Here is an 18,581-nt window from a genome sequence, read left to right as displayed (position 1 = left end):
AGATGGTTTATTTCTCCAGAGATTGCCTAAGGAATTTGAGGAATCTTTTTCTCTCTTATGGAAGAATTTGTTCATGCTCAGAATAGAGAAAAGGCTAGGAAGAGAGCCAGAAAAAGCAGAAAACATGTAAGCTGTTTCCTCTAACTTGACTGAAGAACCACAGTTGGAGCAATAATATGACCCAGTGTATCTCTCCCTTCTGGGAGGATTTACTGTTTGATGTCACCAGGTCTTTTTTTCCCCCTGTGTGTGAAGTTCCCCTTCATCTACATGGGCTGCCCCAAGGGTATCTCCAACAGAGCCGAAATCCTCTGAGAAGCCTAAAGATATGTAGTGTGAGAAGAGCCACAGGAATGAAGATTTAAGAACAAAACAGAGGAATAAAAGGAAACAGGAGCTGGTTCCCTATCTGGACCTGAATGGTTCAGAATATTTTAAATGTTTGCTTTAAGGCTAGTCTGGGCTGGGCAAAATAGATGGTAGCCACACAGCTTGTTTAAGAAGCAAATAAAAAAATATGAAGTCACATGACTTGTTTACAAAGAAAAAACAGTTCTAAAGAATAAATGAAAATAAAAGGGAGATGAATTGTATAGCCTTTAAAGAACAATGCTTATGCCTAAAAACCTCTTTCGTCTTTCAAATTTAAGGTGCACAGACTTATTTTCTTACTAACGCACTGGTATTTTTGGTACTTATGGGTAGTCCAGGTCCTGAAACGGAACTGATTTAGGAATTTTGCTTGTCTTGTAAGTGTTCCTAAGTGCACTGCATATATGCACATGTGTGCATGCACATGACACACACACACTATATATATAGTTTGTGTATGTGTATATATATAGTGTGTGTGTGTGTGTGTGTGTGTGTAGTGTGTGTGTGTATACTGTGTATGTGTATATTAAATCTTAGAATCTAAGATTGCTAGGTAAGGAAGGTTTTAACCTACCCCTCAGTGAAGCTTAAAAAGAAAGACTCAAACGAATGCCTATATGGCACCAACTACACAAATGCAAGTGGGAATTTCAACCAAATATTAGCATTTTATTCTTTAATACAAGCATCTTGTGTAACTTTGTAGTACTTACATAATGGCCTTAATGTCCAGATTTCTCCAGCGTATTTTACATAATTGTACACTGTCCTAGTGGTGTAGAAGATAAAGGGCATTAAGAAATTGTTTAACAAAAAGGACTTCCTTCTTGGTTCCCAACAGCAACCAGGATAAAAAGACATGAAAAGGCAACAAGCTTTTTCTAAGCAATAAAAGCCTTTTGAGGGGATGGGAAAAAAAGTGGACTACAGGTTTAAACTAGCAATGTCTACGGTTTGAACCTTATTTAAAATGTCTTCGGGCCTTCTAGTGACTTGTGAGCCCCTTGGGTTTCTGGAAGGTGTTGGTACTGGATGGATGGTTCGTGCAAGTATTCAAAACCCAGTACATTTACGTTTCTATTTTGTGTCAGTTAATAACAATTACATATGTTTTATATGCACAGATACATAAGTATACATGTGTATGTGTGTGTATATGTATATATTTTCCACTTCAAAATGAAATGATTTGAGACCTTTCAAGTACATACGGAGAAAGTGGGAGGAGTGGTGGGTGGAGACCATCTGATGGTATCACCACCCCAGTTTTTTTTCAGCTGGCTTATCTCATGGTTGACCACTACTAGCAACCAGGAGGTTTTTTGGGGTTTTTTTTACTTTATTTACGTATGCATTTATTTTACAATATCATATTTTTTAAATTGAAGTACAGTTAATGTACAACATTGTATGTTACAGGTATACAATATAATGATTCACAATTTTAAAGGTTATAATCCATTTGTAGTTATTATAAAATATTGGCTATATTCCCTATGTTGTACAATACAACCTTGCAGTTTATTTTGTACCTGATAGAGCAACCAGGATTTTTTTAACCATTTGACAGTTTTCTATTACTTTTATTATTCTCCATGTATTGTTTAATTTATACCTTTTGTATCTGTTGCTTTAAAGACAAGAAGCAAAAAGAACATGGATGTTTAAAGTCCAAGCTAATAAGGAGCCTTAAAATGGCCATTTTAATTCTAAAAATTCACCTCAGGATACTATTCGCCAGATTTTTAAGTTGTATTTATCTATTATATATCAAGTTATATATCAAGATGTCTCTTGTATGTGAAAAATCAGTAAAAAGAAAATATGGTGGCCATTATATCCAAATTCACCTTTAACAATTGAGGATAAAGACAACCTGTTGTTTGAAGGGAAGAAAAAAAAAACTGCTGGGCAAACTCAGTCTGATATCTCTTATTTGTATATGTACAAAAGTCTAAGAATAAGCCAGTTGATTATTTTACATGCAAACTAAATATTAGGTCATTAAAATAGTTTTTGCCTCTTTTGAGATGATAAGATACAGTTAAATTTCAGTCTTTCTAAAACCAGACACAAGATAAAAATTATTCTTGTTTATCAAAAAACCTGCTTTCTCCTGTACAAAGTAAATTAAGTAGCGTGTGTCCACAGACAGGTGGAAAAATAAAAATTTATCATATGTAAAAAATATATATGAACCATATTAGGGACCACTTTAAAACAGAACTTTATAGTGAATCTTTAATGATACGATGATCTGTAATAAAATGTTTTACTTAAATTTCCTTCTTTATCATGCCACACAAAAATGTCTAGATGATTAAGACAGTTTGCAAAGTTATGGTGAAAGAGGTGTGGAGTCAAAATATTGGGAAGTATTAGACCTTGGGGACCAAATCTATAATCAGTCACCTCAACCATTTTTATCACTCAAAGATTTGTAAGAGTAAGAATGTGCATTACTAGCAAAATAAATCTTACTCCTTACTGTTCCAGTTATCCTCCAGTTTGACTAAGCAGGAAACAAGTTTTATATTTCACTTTGTTGAATCTATTTTAAGATGCACATCTGTTAATCAGGATGCGTCTTACAATCAGTAGCATCTTACCATAGCCGTCAGCCATGCTGCTGTGGTGACTGTAGTTACCATTGTACATGTGTGAACATCAAACACGCCAGCGTCAAAACTTGCAGGATGGATGTCAGTGGCTTGGAAGACAGGAGAGCTTTTTTTGCCTCCTTTTTTAACCTCTAGGAACTAAATGGTTGTGGAAAGGGAGTGAATCAGATGTGTTCAGCAACATTCTTTAAGCTGGAGTGAAAAGTAGGCTAATTATGTAATTGCAAGGTCAGCATAGGAACCCAGCACCAATGACTCTTAGTTCTTTTATGGATTATTTTAAGAAATACTGCATCATCCAACTCCTGGATGATACCATCAAAGGGTGATACCATGGATAAACACAGACATCAAAGAGTCTGAGTCAAATGCTGAATGTGAAAAAGTTTTACCTAAACCAATTTCTTTCATTTAATATTCCATTTTTTAACATGGATATATAATGAAATATAATGAAATAATGTCTAATTAAATTTGTAACAGCCCTTTCAATAAGTGTAAGAGAAACATTCTGATCATGATATAGTTTAACTTTTTTTGTTGTTTCTTAAAAGTACATACAATAATGATGCTTCTTACAATGATAGCATCTTAGAGTCAGTGAAAGAGGGTGTTCAGTTTGGAGGTTCCATACTTCCCCCTCTTCTCATAAAAGGTATTGTTAATGAGCTTGAATGATCTAAAATGTTTGCTATCTATTACTGTGTTCCTAAATGCTGGTTGCATTCCATTTTAACAAAAAGTGGCAGACTCTTCTTATATTTGTTTAATATAGGGACTTTTTTTTGCGTAAGACTTTTCATAGTATGTGGCCCCTATTTAATTGTCCTTAAAATATTTCTTGGGAGGAGAAATGTTAGTAGTTCAGTTTTGCATTATGGTTTCCTTGAAAATATCAGTTTGACTCTTATTTCCTTTGTTAGGGGTGCAGGCTGCATCTTTATTGAAATGTTCCAGGGTCAGCCCTTGTTTCCTGGAGTTTCCAACATCCTTGAACAGCTGGAGAAGATCTGGGAGGTAAGAGAAGAATTCCTCTTAGGAAGAAAAAATATAGTATTTCAAACTTTGAACCAAATTTGCCTTAGAGACGAGCGAAGCAGTCCATCTGCTTTGAAGGATTAAGCCATATATTAAGGTTGTGGAAACTGTGATATTTGCCAGGGGCATAAGCACCTTGGGAATGAGTGGTCAGGAAACCCCCATTGTCCCGTGGCAGCCCACAAACCCACCTGCTCCCTGGTTTTACTGTCTTAGGGCGGTTTCTGCCATTACTACATAAACATGTCCCTGCCTTGCCACCCCCAGCTCTAATTCTACCGTGTATTTGGCCCTGGATCTTTGTCAACCAAAGACAAGACACTAAATTTTCATAGAACTCTGGTAAAACAAAAGGCTTTCCATGTTAGTGTGAAAGAAATATACTATTTATCATGCTCCCCCCAGACCGAATTCCTAAGGCGCTTTTGTGTGTGTGGTTCATTTCTTTATTCATTATTAATCCCTCTCTCATTTGTGCCGTTATGTATTTCGTGTTTATGCCCCTCATAGCTTATATGCCATGTATTATAGTCATTTACATGTTACTCTCTCTTTGTGATGATTTTTAAATTGTGGTTAAGCATATATAGCATTAAATTTACCATTCTAACCATTTTTAGTACAGTTCATAGCATTAAATACATTCTCATTGCTGTGCAGCCATCACCTCCATCCGTTTCCAAAGCTTTTTCATCATCCCGAACAGAAGCTCTGTATCCATTCAACCTGCTCCCCATCTTCCCTTCCCCCAGCCCCTAGTAACCTCTCATCTACCTTCTGTCTCTATGAATTTGCCTATTCTAGGTTCTCACATAAGTGGAATCATACAGTATTTGTCCTTCATGTCTGACTTATTTCACTTAGATCCCGTCCATATTGTATAGCACGTGTCATAGTGCTTTAAACTGGGGGAGGCGGGTATCACATGTATCCTGGGCTCTGCTCCCTTTCAAGTTCCCTTGCTTCAAGCAGGCACCTAGAGCATTCTTGCTAACAGCCTCCCAATCAGGTATCTTGCAGAAACATTTTATAGGGAAATATTGCAGAGTGGGGTTTTGTGTGGAAGTGAGAAGACTTGTCTTTTCTTGAACTCTTTTATGATTTTGATTTAGTGGCCCCAACCATTTTGCCTTTCCGGGAATGATATAAAATTTTTATTTTTGAATTGTATTTCCACTGTGGAGTCCTTCATTTACTTAAAAAAAAAAAAAGTCGAGTTTATCTTTAATATACACATGAAGGTGCAGAAAATCCTTAGGGAACATTTAGGAAAAGGAGAGAGTTAGTTGCTAGTATAGAGGGTCATTGGCTCACCTTTATGAAGACATTCTGTGCAAACCAGTCTAGTGCTATAGATTCGTGACCCAGAAACACTGTGCTTGGTAAATGTCAAAGTAAAATAAAATATGCTTTGTGAAATTTAGACATTTTTTTATAGAGATTAATCAATGCCATTAAGCTTTGGAAACATGGCAAATATCAAGGGGAAACATAGGGAAAACTGGGAAGCATTCACAAACTAAAAAAACATTCTTCAAGACAAAAGATTTTTTTCTCAAAACTCCCCTGCAAGACAGATAAATGCTACCTTCAAAAAGCATCACTGGGTGCTGTAACATCTAAGCTGGAGGCGGCATAATGTAATTGATGGCTTTAGAGTCGTAAGACCAGGATTCGAATTCTAGCCACTTTTTAGTTAAATGAATGTGTACAAGTTATACAGACCCTCTGAGCTTCAGTTTCCTTGTTTGTTAACTGGGGTTGGCGACAATGACTTTTCTAACCTTGCTGTGAGAATTTCATGAGATCAAATGCATAACAGCTCCAGGTGCCATACGTGCTTGATAAATGTTTGCTGTCTTTCTCTCTCATAGAAATTGTCACCGTAGAGATGCTTCAGTGACCCAGCTGGTAACAGGCGTTCCCTAATATTTAACCTAATCGTTCTGTGCCCCACTTAGTAGTGCTTCTTGTCCCCAACAGAGGAAGCACAATTAGCGCTGCCTCGTCCTGACCCTGCAGGGCTCTTTTACACATTTGAAAAGTTTGTTCTAGTCATTTAACACTTTAACAATACTTATTGGACACCCACCATATAAAATACACTACAAGGTCTTGTAAGACATTACAAGGCATGGAAAAAAGGGAAGAATAGGAAAAATGCATGATCTGTGCTTTTTTCATTTTTTATTTTTGAGGGGGATGTAATTAGGTTTACTTATTTATTTATTTTTAGAGGAGATACTGGGGATTGAACCCAGGACCTTGTGTATGCTAAACATGCGCTCTACCACTTGAGCTATAGCCTCCCCTGATTTGTGCTTTCAGGTGTTGTTCATTCTAGGTGGGGTGATGGGTGAAATATAAGTAAATACATGTAAAACAAACATGAACTCCATAGAGATATAAAATGATGTATGTATATGGAGATAGTTAATAAAAATTGTAATATTGAGATAAGGTATGCTATTAGGATATTTGAAAAGCTATATATAAACTGATTTTTTTACATGATCATGTCCTTAAATCATTTTACAGTTCTTTGCATTTAGCACAGCACTTAGAAATCATAGAACAGAAATCATAGAACATTTCCCAGGACCTGATGGCTCTCTAGCTGTTGGCTCAAGTTTCCGGGACAGGACTTGGTGACTGACACTGGCCATCTGAAGGATGTTTTAGGTAAATTCAGTAAGTGAAAATTTTGGACTTGTGTCTAGACATAAAATATTAAAACATGAGTGAAGCAGCCAAAACAAACATGTCTTAACAAATCAGTCCAACAAGTCCTGCCCAGGAAGCCATGTTCGTGCCCACCATTATTCTTACCACACTGCAATAAATCAGAAAGACTTTATTTTGACATTTATGATAACTCGTTACAAATTTAAAACAAGTAAATATATTAGAAATGACACTGGCTTGGAGTCAGGAGTCTGAACCCAGCTCTAACTTCAGGTTAAGAGGTAAAGCAAGTCTCATAACCTACCTCCCTGGGTCTCCAGTGTCTTCAGGTGTATTTGGTTTTCTGACTTCATGAACTTGTGACTTCTTTGAACAAAGTGTAAAGAGAGTATTGTAGCTCCTATTATTTTTAATTATAATACTCTCCTCTGTTTATTGTTCCCCCTCACCCCTGCAGTTATTTCTCAAGTTTATCGACTTGTGTAGCTCATTGTTGACTTTCAATCTGTACTGATCAGGAGATAGTTCCACATTGCTTAGCTATCCTTTATGGGCACCTAGAGGTCAGATTCATTACAGCTCATTTTCCCCCTGGTTCTGTGCAAGTAGTTAGAGACCACAGTTTGTTATCCCATCTGTAGTTCCATACTCTGAGGACAAAGAAAGTCACCGAATTCAGCAGTACGTTGTCTTTTATACTGCTACACCCCAAGCAACTTGGAAATTCAGACATTACAAATGGCTCCTGAATTTGTGTTTTAATAAATGTGGTCTACAAAGACAAAAAAGGAAAGATATTTCAGATTCTATGATATTTGACGTAGGAATTGCTTCTTTGAAAGCAATAGGAAGCACTACATCTCCCAACCTCTAACCACAACTTTTCTTTACATTTATCCTGAGATCTCACTCTTAGGAATAGAGACATGCTGAGAAATCCTGAATCTTTATTTTACCATCTTTCTGAAATGCATCTGTGTGTGTGTTTACATCTGAACAACTGTCATTACTTTTTTGATCAATTTTTAAGAAATCTAATTCTTTCAGTAAGTATTTTTAGCAAATAATCCTGGATGTGGTCTTAAAATCAGAATAAAATAAACTATGCAGACTTTAAATCCATTAATCAACATGCCTTCAGTTTCCATCCCAACAAAGGCAGAAAGCAGCCCCAGCAGCCCACTGTGGTTTCAATCATAGCACTCACTAGCTGCCTTTTAAGAGCCTACAGGGAGGGAGTAAATAACAATTTTTGGTTTTCAGTTTCCCAGTCACTGAAGTGGAGATTTAGTAATTTTCTCAAGTGAAAATGAATTCAGTAACCTTCAAATAGAAACCGAGCATCAAATTTCTAAGTAAAGGATGTTGAATTTTTGTTTAAACTTTTAAAATCTCAAGCTTAAAGCTGTTAGCGTAATATTTTTTAAAGTTTGGTATCCATTTTGTTGGCTTTAATTACACATAATGCAAAGTAACCAACAATTCTGGTAACTTTCACATTAGAGAAAATATGGATGTGGTTGTAATTTATTTCCCTTATTGCTTTCTCTTCAATCTTTGCTTTCTTTTCGTTGTGCTTTGCCAGGCAACAGAAGTTATAGGGGTATGTGTGAATCATCCCACCCACATGTTTACATGCACATCTGTACAAATACATAAGATGGTAGATTAACAAAGAAGAGCTAGCTTCCCATCCTCTGGCCCTCTCCCACAAAAGAAGACCTAGTCCAGTGGGTTTTTCAAAATGGATTCCAGAATTCTTAGTGTTCCTTCAGGCTCAGGGTGGCTGATAGGAAAAGCCTGTAATCCTCTCAGTAGCTTTTCAGTTTGTTTAGAGAAAGGATCAAAGAAAGATTCTACTGGTGGCTTAATTTTTTTTTATTATACAAGGAAAAATGGCACTTCAGTGTCTTTTGTTCGAGGACAAGCTTGGTAGGCACCACAAAGTATAATTCTGAGCCAGAATCCTAGTCAGCAAGCTAGCAGATATTAAGAGCCTTCTGGATTCCTCATTGATTATTATCTGTCATTGTTGGGCAGGTGACTTGCTGCCATAACAATTGGGCCAGCATCTGTATTCAGCATTTTACAAATGGATTCACTAGGCTCTTTCTGTGAGAAATGCTTCTAAAAAGACTTATACTGAGGGTACGCTTCTAGAAGAGCTATGTTGTAGTGGTGTATGAAAGCCACTGCTGTTTTACTAATATTTCACAAAAACAATCTTATTCTCGTTCCCAGAAATAACTGATGTTGGGCTTTTGCAATTTTATCTTGAAAGAATGGTGGGATTATGCCTACGAGAGTAACAGCACCATCCAAAATCTGATGTGTTTTGAATCTATGTTCCAAAACACGTTTCTTTTCAAAGTAATTAAAAACTAGAGCTTCAATTTGGTGATCCAAAGCATAAGTGAGCTCTTTTTCAAGTAATGTTGTTATTATTATGATCCAGTAAAAACCAAATACCATAGTCCAAGCTGCTAAGCTGCAGAGAAAACAAGCAGATGAGATGAATTTGGTAGAAAAGACTAGAGGTAGATTTGGGATCATTTTTAGGCAACATTCCATTTCCTAAAGGTCAGTAATCTGAGTCCTTTTTAATTTGAGCACATCAGGGAACAGCTGAATGCCCATGCTGAGGCATAACTTAAACTGTCAAGTGTCTCCTGTGTGTGTGTGTGTATATATATAAATACAGTCATCTGATGTAAGGCAAAGGGACTCTTTGCGAGTTCTGCTGTTTTATATTCTTGACTTTCAGCATAGCATCCTCGTGTATGGTGATCACGCAGTACAGGCGTACTCGTTTTGCTGTGCTTCATTTTATTGCACTTTGCAGATATTGCTTTTTTTTTTTTTTACAAATTGAAGGTTTGTGGCAACCCTGTGTTGTCAGATGATGGTTAACATTTTTTATTTTTAGCAAGGAAACATTTTTAAATTAAGGCATGTACATTGTTGTTTTTTTTTAAATTAAGATATGTACATCGGTCTATTGCACACTTAATAGATCACAGTATAGTGTACACATAACTTTTATATGCACTGGGAAACCAAAAAAATTTGCGTGACTCACTTTATGGCAATATTTGCTTTATTTCAGTGTTCTGGAACCAAACCCATAATATCTCCGAGATATGCCTGTAGAATTTTAGAGATAAGAATCTGATTTTAAGCAAGGTTATAGGGTCTGCCTAAGAATAACAAGTGAGTTAGTGAAGACACAGGCTTAGGATCTGTATTAATCACGATTCTCCAGAGAAACAGAACCATATACATCTCCTGTAATAGGAGACCCAAGGAAGCTGGTGGTATAATTCAGTCTGAGAGAGGCCGCTGGTATATGTCCCAGAATCTGGCCAGAGAACTAGGAGCTCCCATATCCAAAGACAAGAGAAGATGGATGTCCCAGCTCAAGAAGACAGAGAGAAAATTTGCCCTTCCTCCACCCTTTTGTTCTATTCAGGTCCTCTACTGATTAGATGATGCCGCCCACATTGGTGAGGGCCAGTCTCTTTATTCGGTCTACTGATTCAAATACTGATCTCTTCCACAAACACCATTGCAGACACACCCGGAAATAAAGTTTTACCAGCTGTCTGGGCATCCTTTAGCCCAGTCAAGTTGACACATACAATTAACCATCACAGGACCATAGGAACACACTCCAGTTTCACCCATGAAACTATAAATGTTGGAAGCGCAAAAGTTTCTTTCTGTACACATCAGCTGGCATAATGTGATATACATGGAATTCTTCCCTGTTCCTCCCTGATGTGTCCTTCGTGTCTTTGTACCTGCTCCATCCACTTCATTTCCCCTTCACCTCTCTTTGTCTTTCTTTGTCTTTCTGTAGGTGCTGGGAGTCCCTACGGAGGATACCTGGCCAGGAGTTTCCAAGCTACCTAACTACAATCCAGGTAATATTGATTTGAGCTTCCAGATGCTCTGAGAACTAGCAGTGTGAGAGCACTGGCCACAAAAACAGACTCTCCTTCTTTAATTGTTAACTCAACAGTGTAGATAGGTCTAGAAAGAGTTTTAGATTGACTAATCTTTTTACAAGGAGGACATTAAAATAGTAGTTGAGGTTAGATCAGTTCTCCAACTCTGTAAAACTCAACTAACAAACTGAATAAGAATTTGGAATGACTGTTACTATGGATTCCACATCCACTTCTGAATACCCAATGGCTTAAAAGGACAACTTAAAAGATGGTCTCATTTTTTAGCCCTGTCAGTGACTATCATTGAGTCTATCTGCTAGGTTATTGTACCTCATATGGTATAAAAAGAAAGCTAATACCACAGAGGGGAAGTAAAGGCTCGCTAGGCCTACAGCAGGCCAAGGACGATATCTCTAGATTATACAAGAGTTCATCCAGTGTCTCTCGACCTGACACGTGGTCATTTCCTGTCACACATTTGGTCCTCCGAGACCGGCTCCTGGGGTGGATTTGGAAGTGCTGGAAGTTTTGCCATGGGGGATTTCTTTGAGAAATTCTCTCAAGGACATGCCAGAGAGGTCAGATTACCCAGCAGTCACTTGAAGGATGCTGAGACAGAAGAGAGGAGATAAGCAGTGAGCTATACAATGAAGGACCAGAGCAGATGATGAGAAACAAGTAATGACCATACCAGAGCTGGCCTCTGGCAGGCAGGATTAAAGGGGAGACAGAGATGTATAAGATAAGGGAGAATGTGGCCCAAGTCTGATATTCTAGTCTTTATATTCTTACACTTTCCCATAACTAAAAATGGAATTTCCCTATACTGTTGTCATTGCTAACTTTGGTATGAGGTTGTCCAGGAAGGGTTTTATGAGAACAGAAATTATAGGGAGATTTAAAAGGCAGTTAAGGTGGAAGACAAAAGACATAGGAGGTTGGAAATTTTTTTTTTTTCTCCAGCATCTAATACTTTTGCTCAAACAGCTGTACAGTTCAGGCATCTTGAACTGACCAGGATTATGGAAAACCTACCACAGCTAAAGACTAACTGTAAAGTCATTTCAGCTGCTTTGTGAACGATCCTGTGCATTGCTAAATGGTGTTAGGATCATTATTTACAAATAGTTTAGCATTTCAAAGGATTTTGCTTGAGTTTAGCGCTTGAGAAAAATGCCACTCTCTGGCCACAGGGCTTGGAATAATGCCTTTTCCCTTTGGTCTGGGACAGAAAGAAAAAAGAACAGGCTTTTTGTAGAGACCATGGTCCAATCTGCAATAAATTCTATCTCCAGTTGCTACAGTTTCTAGGAGAACCTGGGTCTCATCCTTTTCTACCCTGCCTATACCTCTCCCTACCTACTCTCCTCTCCAGGTGAAAATGGGGACTCCTCAGCTTCCTAACATGGAAGCAAGCAGAAGTTTAGGGTCACAGATGGGTTGTAGAAAACAGTTTGGATGATATCAATACAGAGCTGCCATGGTGAGCAGAAGCTGTTCCCCCAAACTTCAAACATTTGGGTTTCAGGTTGATTCAGGCAATAAACAGTGATACTTGGTGAGAACAATAATGATAGAAACTTGTCCAAAATGCTTCCCTGCCAGATTCTGTACCAAATAAGATAACTGGGTTCCAATAAAACAGTGAGAAATACGTTGCATTTTTCATTTTGCTGTCATTTCAAAGTAATGTGCAATTTTTTATTTATGAAGAGAATTCTCCAAGCCCAACATCAATAGGGTTCATACTTTGCATTGTTTTTCTAGTAAGGATTCAATTTAATTTAAATCAGCCAAAAATTTCAGAGCATCTACTGTCTGCCAGGCACTGTGTTATGTGCTGGGTCTGCATAGATGAACACGGCACATTCTTGGCCCTCTAAGAGTTTGGGTGTATATTCATTCATCTACACTTTTTCACCAGCTCTCTTTATCAGGGGGTGCTCATTTGTGAGCCCCGCTTCTTCGGGCTTGGGAAATGTGTAGCTGTGAGCCAGACTAGGCTTACAGAAGGAAGGGAGTTGTAACCTTAGTTACAGCCAGGATGTCTAAACTTGTATTTGTAAATCTTAAAAGTCCAGCAGCATATCTTGGGCATGGGGGGTCATACTATTGATAACTCCATCACAAGGACTATGTTTTAAAACCATCACCCACATCTATGTTCCAGGAACGTCCCCTTATGTGAATTAAGAAGTCCCTTTGAGCCACCCAACCCCCCACCCCCACCCCTGAGCTGTTGCTCCTGCTTCCACAGACTTAAACTCCAGTGATCGAGGGAACAGAAGAGGGGATGGGAGCCAGAAAAATGTCACAGAGGAGAACTGTTAACACCATTCTTGATGAGATTTCCATTCTTTTCCTTTCCTTTCCTTTCCAAGTAGCAGTAAGAGCCCCCAAACTTTGAATTGAGCCACACGACAACTATGGGAGAGCTCAGAACTTGAGACGATCATCCGGTGTCGGTCTGTGCCCACTCTGCCCTTTCCAGACCTTTGTATAAATAATACAGTTTCTGTTTGTACAGGGTTTAAAAAAAAAACACCTGGTGCTGACCTAGCTGGGCAGGTTTCTCTGACCAGGTGACTGTTTTCCTGGGGCGCTGATGAGCAGGGCTGTAGGGTTTCTCGCTGTCATTTCAGACTCTTGTGCCTGATTAAATCCAGGCAAGGGAAGAAAGGTATATAATTTTAGGTGCTGCTCTTTCTTTTTCTTTCTTTCTTCTTTATTTTCTTTCTTTTTTGCTTTCTCTTCCTTTCTTTCTTTCTTTCCTTCCTTTTCTTCCTTCCTTCCTTCTCTCCCCCCCAATTTTAAGCAAGCTGCCTGAGAACTCTGTGTCTTCCACTTCAAAGGGCCAGTTGTCTTATTTTGATGTGGGCAGATTGAGAAGTAGGCTTTGAAAAGTAGGCTTTTTTTTGTTTAATCTTTTCTCCTGGGATAGCTTTCAGAGCAATATATCCAAGTGTCAGTGAGGGGGTTCTGACGAGCGCGGATTCCCAGACTCTCAGCAGGATCATTCTCTAACAGAAATATAAAAGTGAAATATTAAAAACCCTGGAACGTGAACTCCATCTGCAGAGTAGCCAGTGTCTTGCCTTGCTTGTACCATGGGAAAAAAAGATCTCCTTGAAAAAAGAGGGAGGAGAAAAAAAGTGCTTTGAGTAAGAGGTTTACAGGTTTAGTAGAGCATAGTAACATCCCCTCAAAGAAGTGGGTGTTGCTCTGTGACCCCCCAAAATGCTCCTCCTTTGACTCAGCCGCCAGAACACTCACCCTCCCTGACAACACACCCCCTTTTCACATGCTAACCGAGGCGCCTGTGATTGGCTGAACAATAAACTGGTCACACTTGCTAAAGGCCTGCCATCTTGCACACAATTAGCCAAGACACATTAATCAAACTGGCGGGAACGGGGCTGTGCTGGCCTCCTGCAGTGGGGGAGGGGAGAAGTGTGGGGATCCTTAGCAAGAGTCCACAGGAAGCAGTAATAAAGAAGGCATGCTGGAGGGGATTCTGCTATCAGAAAGTCTAAAAAGGTTAAAGCCCCAATTGATGCCATATCTGGGATGTACTGGGTTTGTGACACACAGGATCTCAGAAGCTTAGAGCAAACTGAATATTGGTCTTGGCTAAAATCTGCTAATGCAGGATGGTAGTGTGAATTTAAAGGGTGGACCCCTGTAGACATTTTTACAAAGTTCCCTCAGCCTTCTTAGATTCCCCTCCAGCTCCCAGGAAAATGCACTCAGGAGTCCCTCCCGTTTCCAGCCTGAAGCACTTCGGACCTACCTGGAGCCAATGAGAATAAAGTGTATGTAAGAGGTAGAGAACCATTTAGGATTAATTAAGAGAAAGTATTCACTGGCAAGGTGTTGGTCGTAAACTAAATATTTGGAAGACATCAAAAATAGTTAATTTTGAGAGAAAAAGATAAGTTAACATTTGTACTTTCACTAGTAATATCTTCTGACTTTTCCAAATTCCTTTTAAATAGCTTTCCCAATGGCAGTTTACAGCCAATAAGATCATACCTTAGAGACCAGTTTGCTACAGAATCGTGTAAGGCTTTTAAGAGAATCAACTAAATATTTAGACATTTCTCAGCTAAAGTAAACAGAGGCCTCACTCCTCTGGAGGTTGTCCAGTCACCATCTCATTAGATGCAAAGATCCTGTGATAAAGAAAGACTTTTTTCCCCCTACCCACATGATTGCAGCCCAGTTGTGGTTTTTAATGTGTCATTGATTGTTTCATCCAACGCCTTTTGCTCCCCTGAAAGGGTCTGTCGTGGCTCTGTTTGCTTCCTTAAACATGGTTTTTTGAAAGCGCTCATGCTGTGTGAGCTCAAATCCTAGCATTAATGTACTGCTGGGTTCATTTCACCACACTCAAAAGCGCCGAGTTTAAATCCCTCTCAATTCCATTTGAGGCACCAGAAGACTTTATCCTTCTCCACTAATGGTTCCAAGTTTACATCTAGATACTGGGGGTCAAGGACAGGAGAGGATTTAGAAATAACAGTGCATGACATTAGTCAATGCATTTGCCAAATTGGCAATTAGTTCCTGATGTGCGTGCAAAGCATTTTATTCCTGCCTCTTTGATGCTCGTTCCCGTTGAGCAGGGAATAGAGTCCACAGAGGCCTTCAAACTTTTAAAGAAATATCTGCTGAAAATCATGCCTGATTTGTGACATGAGCTCAGCTGCAGGGAAGCATCCGGGATTATCCTGGTTCTTTCAGCCCCAGGAAAGAACACTGCACATGGAAAGATTTTTCCACTGGAGGAACTTAGTAGAAATCAAAAGGCAGGAAAGCGGTACTAAAAGCCCTGCAGGGATCCAGATTCAGATGTCCTATAAACGATAGGCAAATGGATCCTGTTGACACCTAGTTGTTTTCAGTACGCCTGCTTTTGCAACTTTTGACCACCAGGTGGAAGCAAGAAATAACGGGGACGGAATACTGGCATCAGCATGACAGCACAGCAATCTAGCTTTACTCTTGGAATGTTTTATTTCGACCTGAAATCCACTATGAGAGCTTCACTTCATCTGACACCACGATGGGACAGAGGATGATTAAAGTCTAAGATGATCCTTGTTCACGTTGGTATGACAGAGTTACCACGCTTTGGGCTCAAAGTGTTCTGAGTAGGTCTTTGTGTATTTGCTGAGAACACAAAGGTCTGCATCTGTGTCCACTTAGTCCAATGAGCTACTAGCCGAGGGAGTTATTCAGTGGACTGAACTAAGAGGAAGGATATTGATAAGAGAGATTTTAATTGTCGACATCAATTCAGGGAGCAGCAAATCCATTTCCATCTTGCACTCTCTGGGGGCACTTGAGGAAGTTACTTATTTCCCAGTTCCCTAATCTGCAAAATGGGAGCAATCTTATCATTTAAGAAGTGTCCCCTATGTGCCAGGCACATAATTGCTTGTCTTTATACAGTCTGCCTGAGTCCCTGCTGGTCAGACTAGCACGATTTTACACATGAGGAAACAGGCTTTCTCCCAGGTCCACATAGAGGCATTTCCTAGGTTGGAGATGGGTCAGTCCACAGCCAAACCGGGTTCTCCTTCTGTTAACCGTGTTATGTCCCCCTGTCTCACTTTGCAAACATAATGACTTGATATTTGTATATATTGCAAAATGATTGCCACCATAAGTTTACTTACCATTCATGATGCCTGACTTCTAGGGGGTACTGTACAAAAATTAGTTCCTGTCTTTTTTTTTTAAAACACAGCGTGGAAGTTCATTCAGCTGCTCAGTGACTCACCAGAATTCAGACTCAATGACAGGTGTTGAGAACTGATGCTGTGCCTGTTTCTTTCTGTTTAGCTCCCTTAGGATTCTTGGCTTCCTTCTCGATGTCAGGCACACCTCCTAGGCCAGAACTGACTTAGGTTTTTGCTTGCTTGGGCCTGAGTACTGCCGGAATTCACACACCCTAAGCGCTAACCTGCAGCTTTCAAACACCTACCCGAGTCAGTTTGAGCACCTGTTAAGCTGTCCCTTCTGGTGAAGGCTCTTTTCTGCTCCCTGTCCTGAACTGCTGTGAGATGCCTGCCCATGCTGTGGCCATAGGGCTCTTCTGAGGGAGAATTCGTCCTACCTACATGCTACGTAATTGGTGTCCAGTAAGGGCTATGAAATCACAGACACATTCGTGTTGTCATTGTCAGTTTCACCCAAAGCATTATACAGCAGTACATGGTTTCCCACAAAGCAAACTTGACCACTTCCAGTGTTCACAGTATTTTACACCTGCCCCCGTAACCAGCACACAATAGTCAGTAAATATTTGTTAAATGAAATCAACGACCAGAAGTTAGAAAACCTGTGTTCTAGTTCCAACTGTACCCTTTGGACTAATCCTTGTTCTGCCTGCTTTGCCAAGAAAGTACCTGTAGGTTATTATTGTAGGTTATTATTCACCTTGTTGCCGGTAAAATAACTGCTGTTTATGAGCACTAACAATAAGCTGGGCACTTTACATACATCACTCTACTTGGATTCACAGCACCCCTGTTGGTTAGAGGCAATGTTGTCATTCCCACTTTATAGACGAGAGGGCTAAGGCTTGGGGGGGTATGTGTGTTGCCCGGGATGACCTCGCCCAGAGCGGGCTGACCCAGAATATCCACCCTGTTGCACTCCAAGTTGGTGCTCCTCAGTAATTTCACATTACCTTCCAAGGACAAATGTGATGATTTGGTAATAAAACAGTGCCCTAGACTGGGGAGCAGGCAATAACATTCTCCCAATGACTATGTCCTTTAACCCAGACTTGCTTTTAGAGTCTGTGAGCTTGGTGACATGATGACTTGTTTCTGGAGTGTGATGTGAGTGGAGCCCCTGCCCTGCAACTCCAGCAGCACCCCCCGCCCCCCACCCCCACCCCCCAGCAAATGAAGCCGCGATGTTCATGCAGTCTGTGAACCACCCTTAGGCTCATTCCTGTCACACTTCTGGAGCATGGCCACAAGCTCCTGGGAGTCACTATTAACATCTTCATTAACCCGTCCCCCAAATCAGGCAGTAAAATTCATTTAGATACACAGCCCACTTTGATCTTCATTAATAGTTTCTTCTAGCTTGTACATTTATTTTTAGTTTTCTCATCTTTAATTTATTTGGTGGCAATTATTAGTTTTTACTGAGGAGAACCAGATGATCTTAAAGTAGGTAAGATTAGGAAAATTTGTGAATGAGGGAAAGCAGGTTAAAAAAAGGTTTTTTTTCACCTAAAATCCTGCTGTGTTTCTTCCCAGTTCAAGAAAAAGGCCTTAAGTTCACAAATATCATGGATCCGGTTCAAACCAGAGACTCCTTCCCCACCTTCATGGCCAGTGTCTGGCATCATCGGTCTCTGTAAGCTATAGAGCAGGAAACACAAGTGGGCTCTCCTGGGTTACTTTTACGGTTTAGCAAAATTATTTCATCTTCATTTTTCATCCAAGCATCAATTTTTCATTCATTCAACAAATATTCAGCGAATGCTAGGTGTTGTGACTGAGAGAGTAAAAAATAAATAAGACATTGATACCTGCCTTCAAGAAATACAGTCTAGAGAGGGAGATAAATAAATAATACAGTGTGGAAAGTATTATAGCAGGCTCCCCTGGGGACCCCTAGGAACACTAGGGAAGAGGCCCTGGTTTGGCTGGGGAATTTAGGGACTATTCAAGAGAAAGAGACATGAGCCAGGTTTCAAGGATGATGGAGTGGGCTTTCTCCAGATAAGCAAAAGGGGAAGGATGCTCCAGACAAAGGAACTTGATGCAGGAGTGGGAAGGCAGGTGTGTTTGGTAATATACCAGAAGGTGAGTTGCTCAGGGAAGCTAGAACGTTGGCTTTGTGTGGGCCACTGTTGGAGATTAACCTGGAAGGGAAGATGGGGTCC

At 39.7% G+C, this 18,581-nt stretch overlaps 1 protein-coding gene across 2 annotated transcripts in view; it reads left to right on the top strand.

Moving 5' to 3' along the window:
• Positions 1–18,581, top strand: part of CDK15 (cyclin dependent kinase 15) — an 81,615-nt gene that overhangs the window by 33,858 nt on the left and 29,176 nt on the right. For both annotated transcript variants that reach the window (XM_045508037.2, XM_010971839.3), the window contains exons 9-10: positions 3,920–4,013; positions 10,579–10,642. In XM_045508037.2, the coding sequence (XP_045363993.2) occupies positions 3,920–4,013; positions 10,579–10,642 (158 nt within the window). The remainder of the gene's footprint in view (positions 1–3,919; positions 4,014–10,578; positions 10,643–18,581) is intronic.

This window comes from Camelus bactrianus, chromosome 5 (assembly GCF_048773025.1).
Source record: "Camelus bactrianus isolate YW-2024 breed Bactrian camel chromosome 5, ASM4877302v1, whole genome shotgun sequence".
NCBI classification, from domain to species: domain Eukaryota; kingdom Metazoa; phylum Chordata; class Mammalia; order Artiodactyla; family Camelidae; genus Camelus; species Camelus bactrianus.
This window is presented reverse-complemented; position numbering and strand designations above follow the sequence as displayed.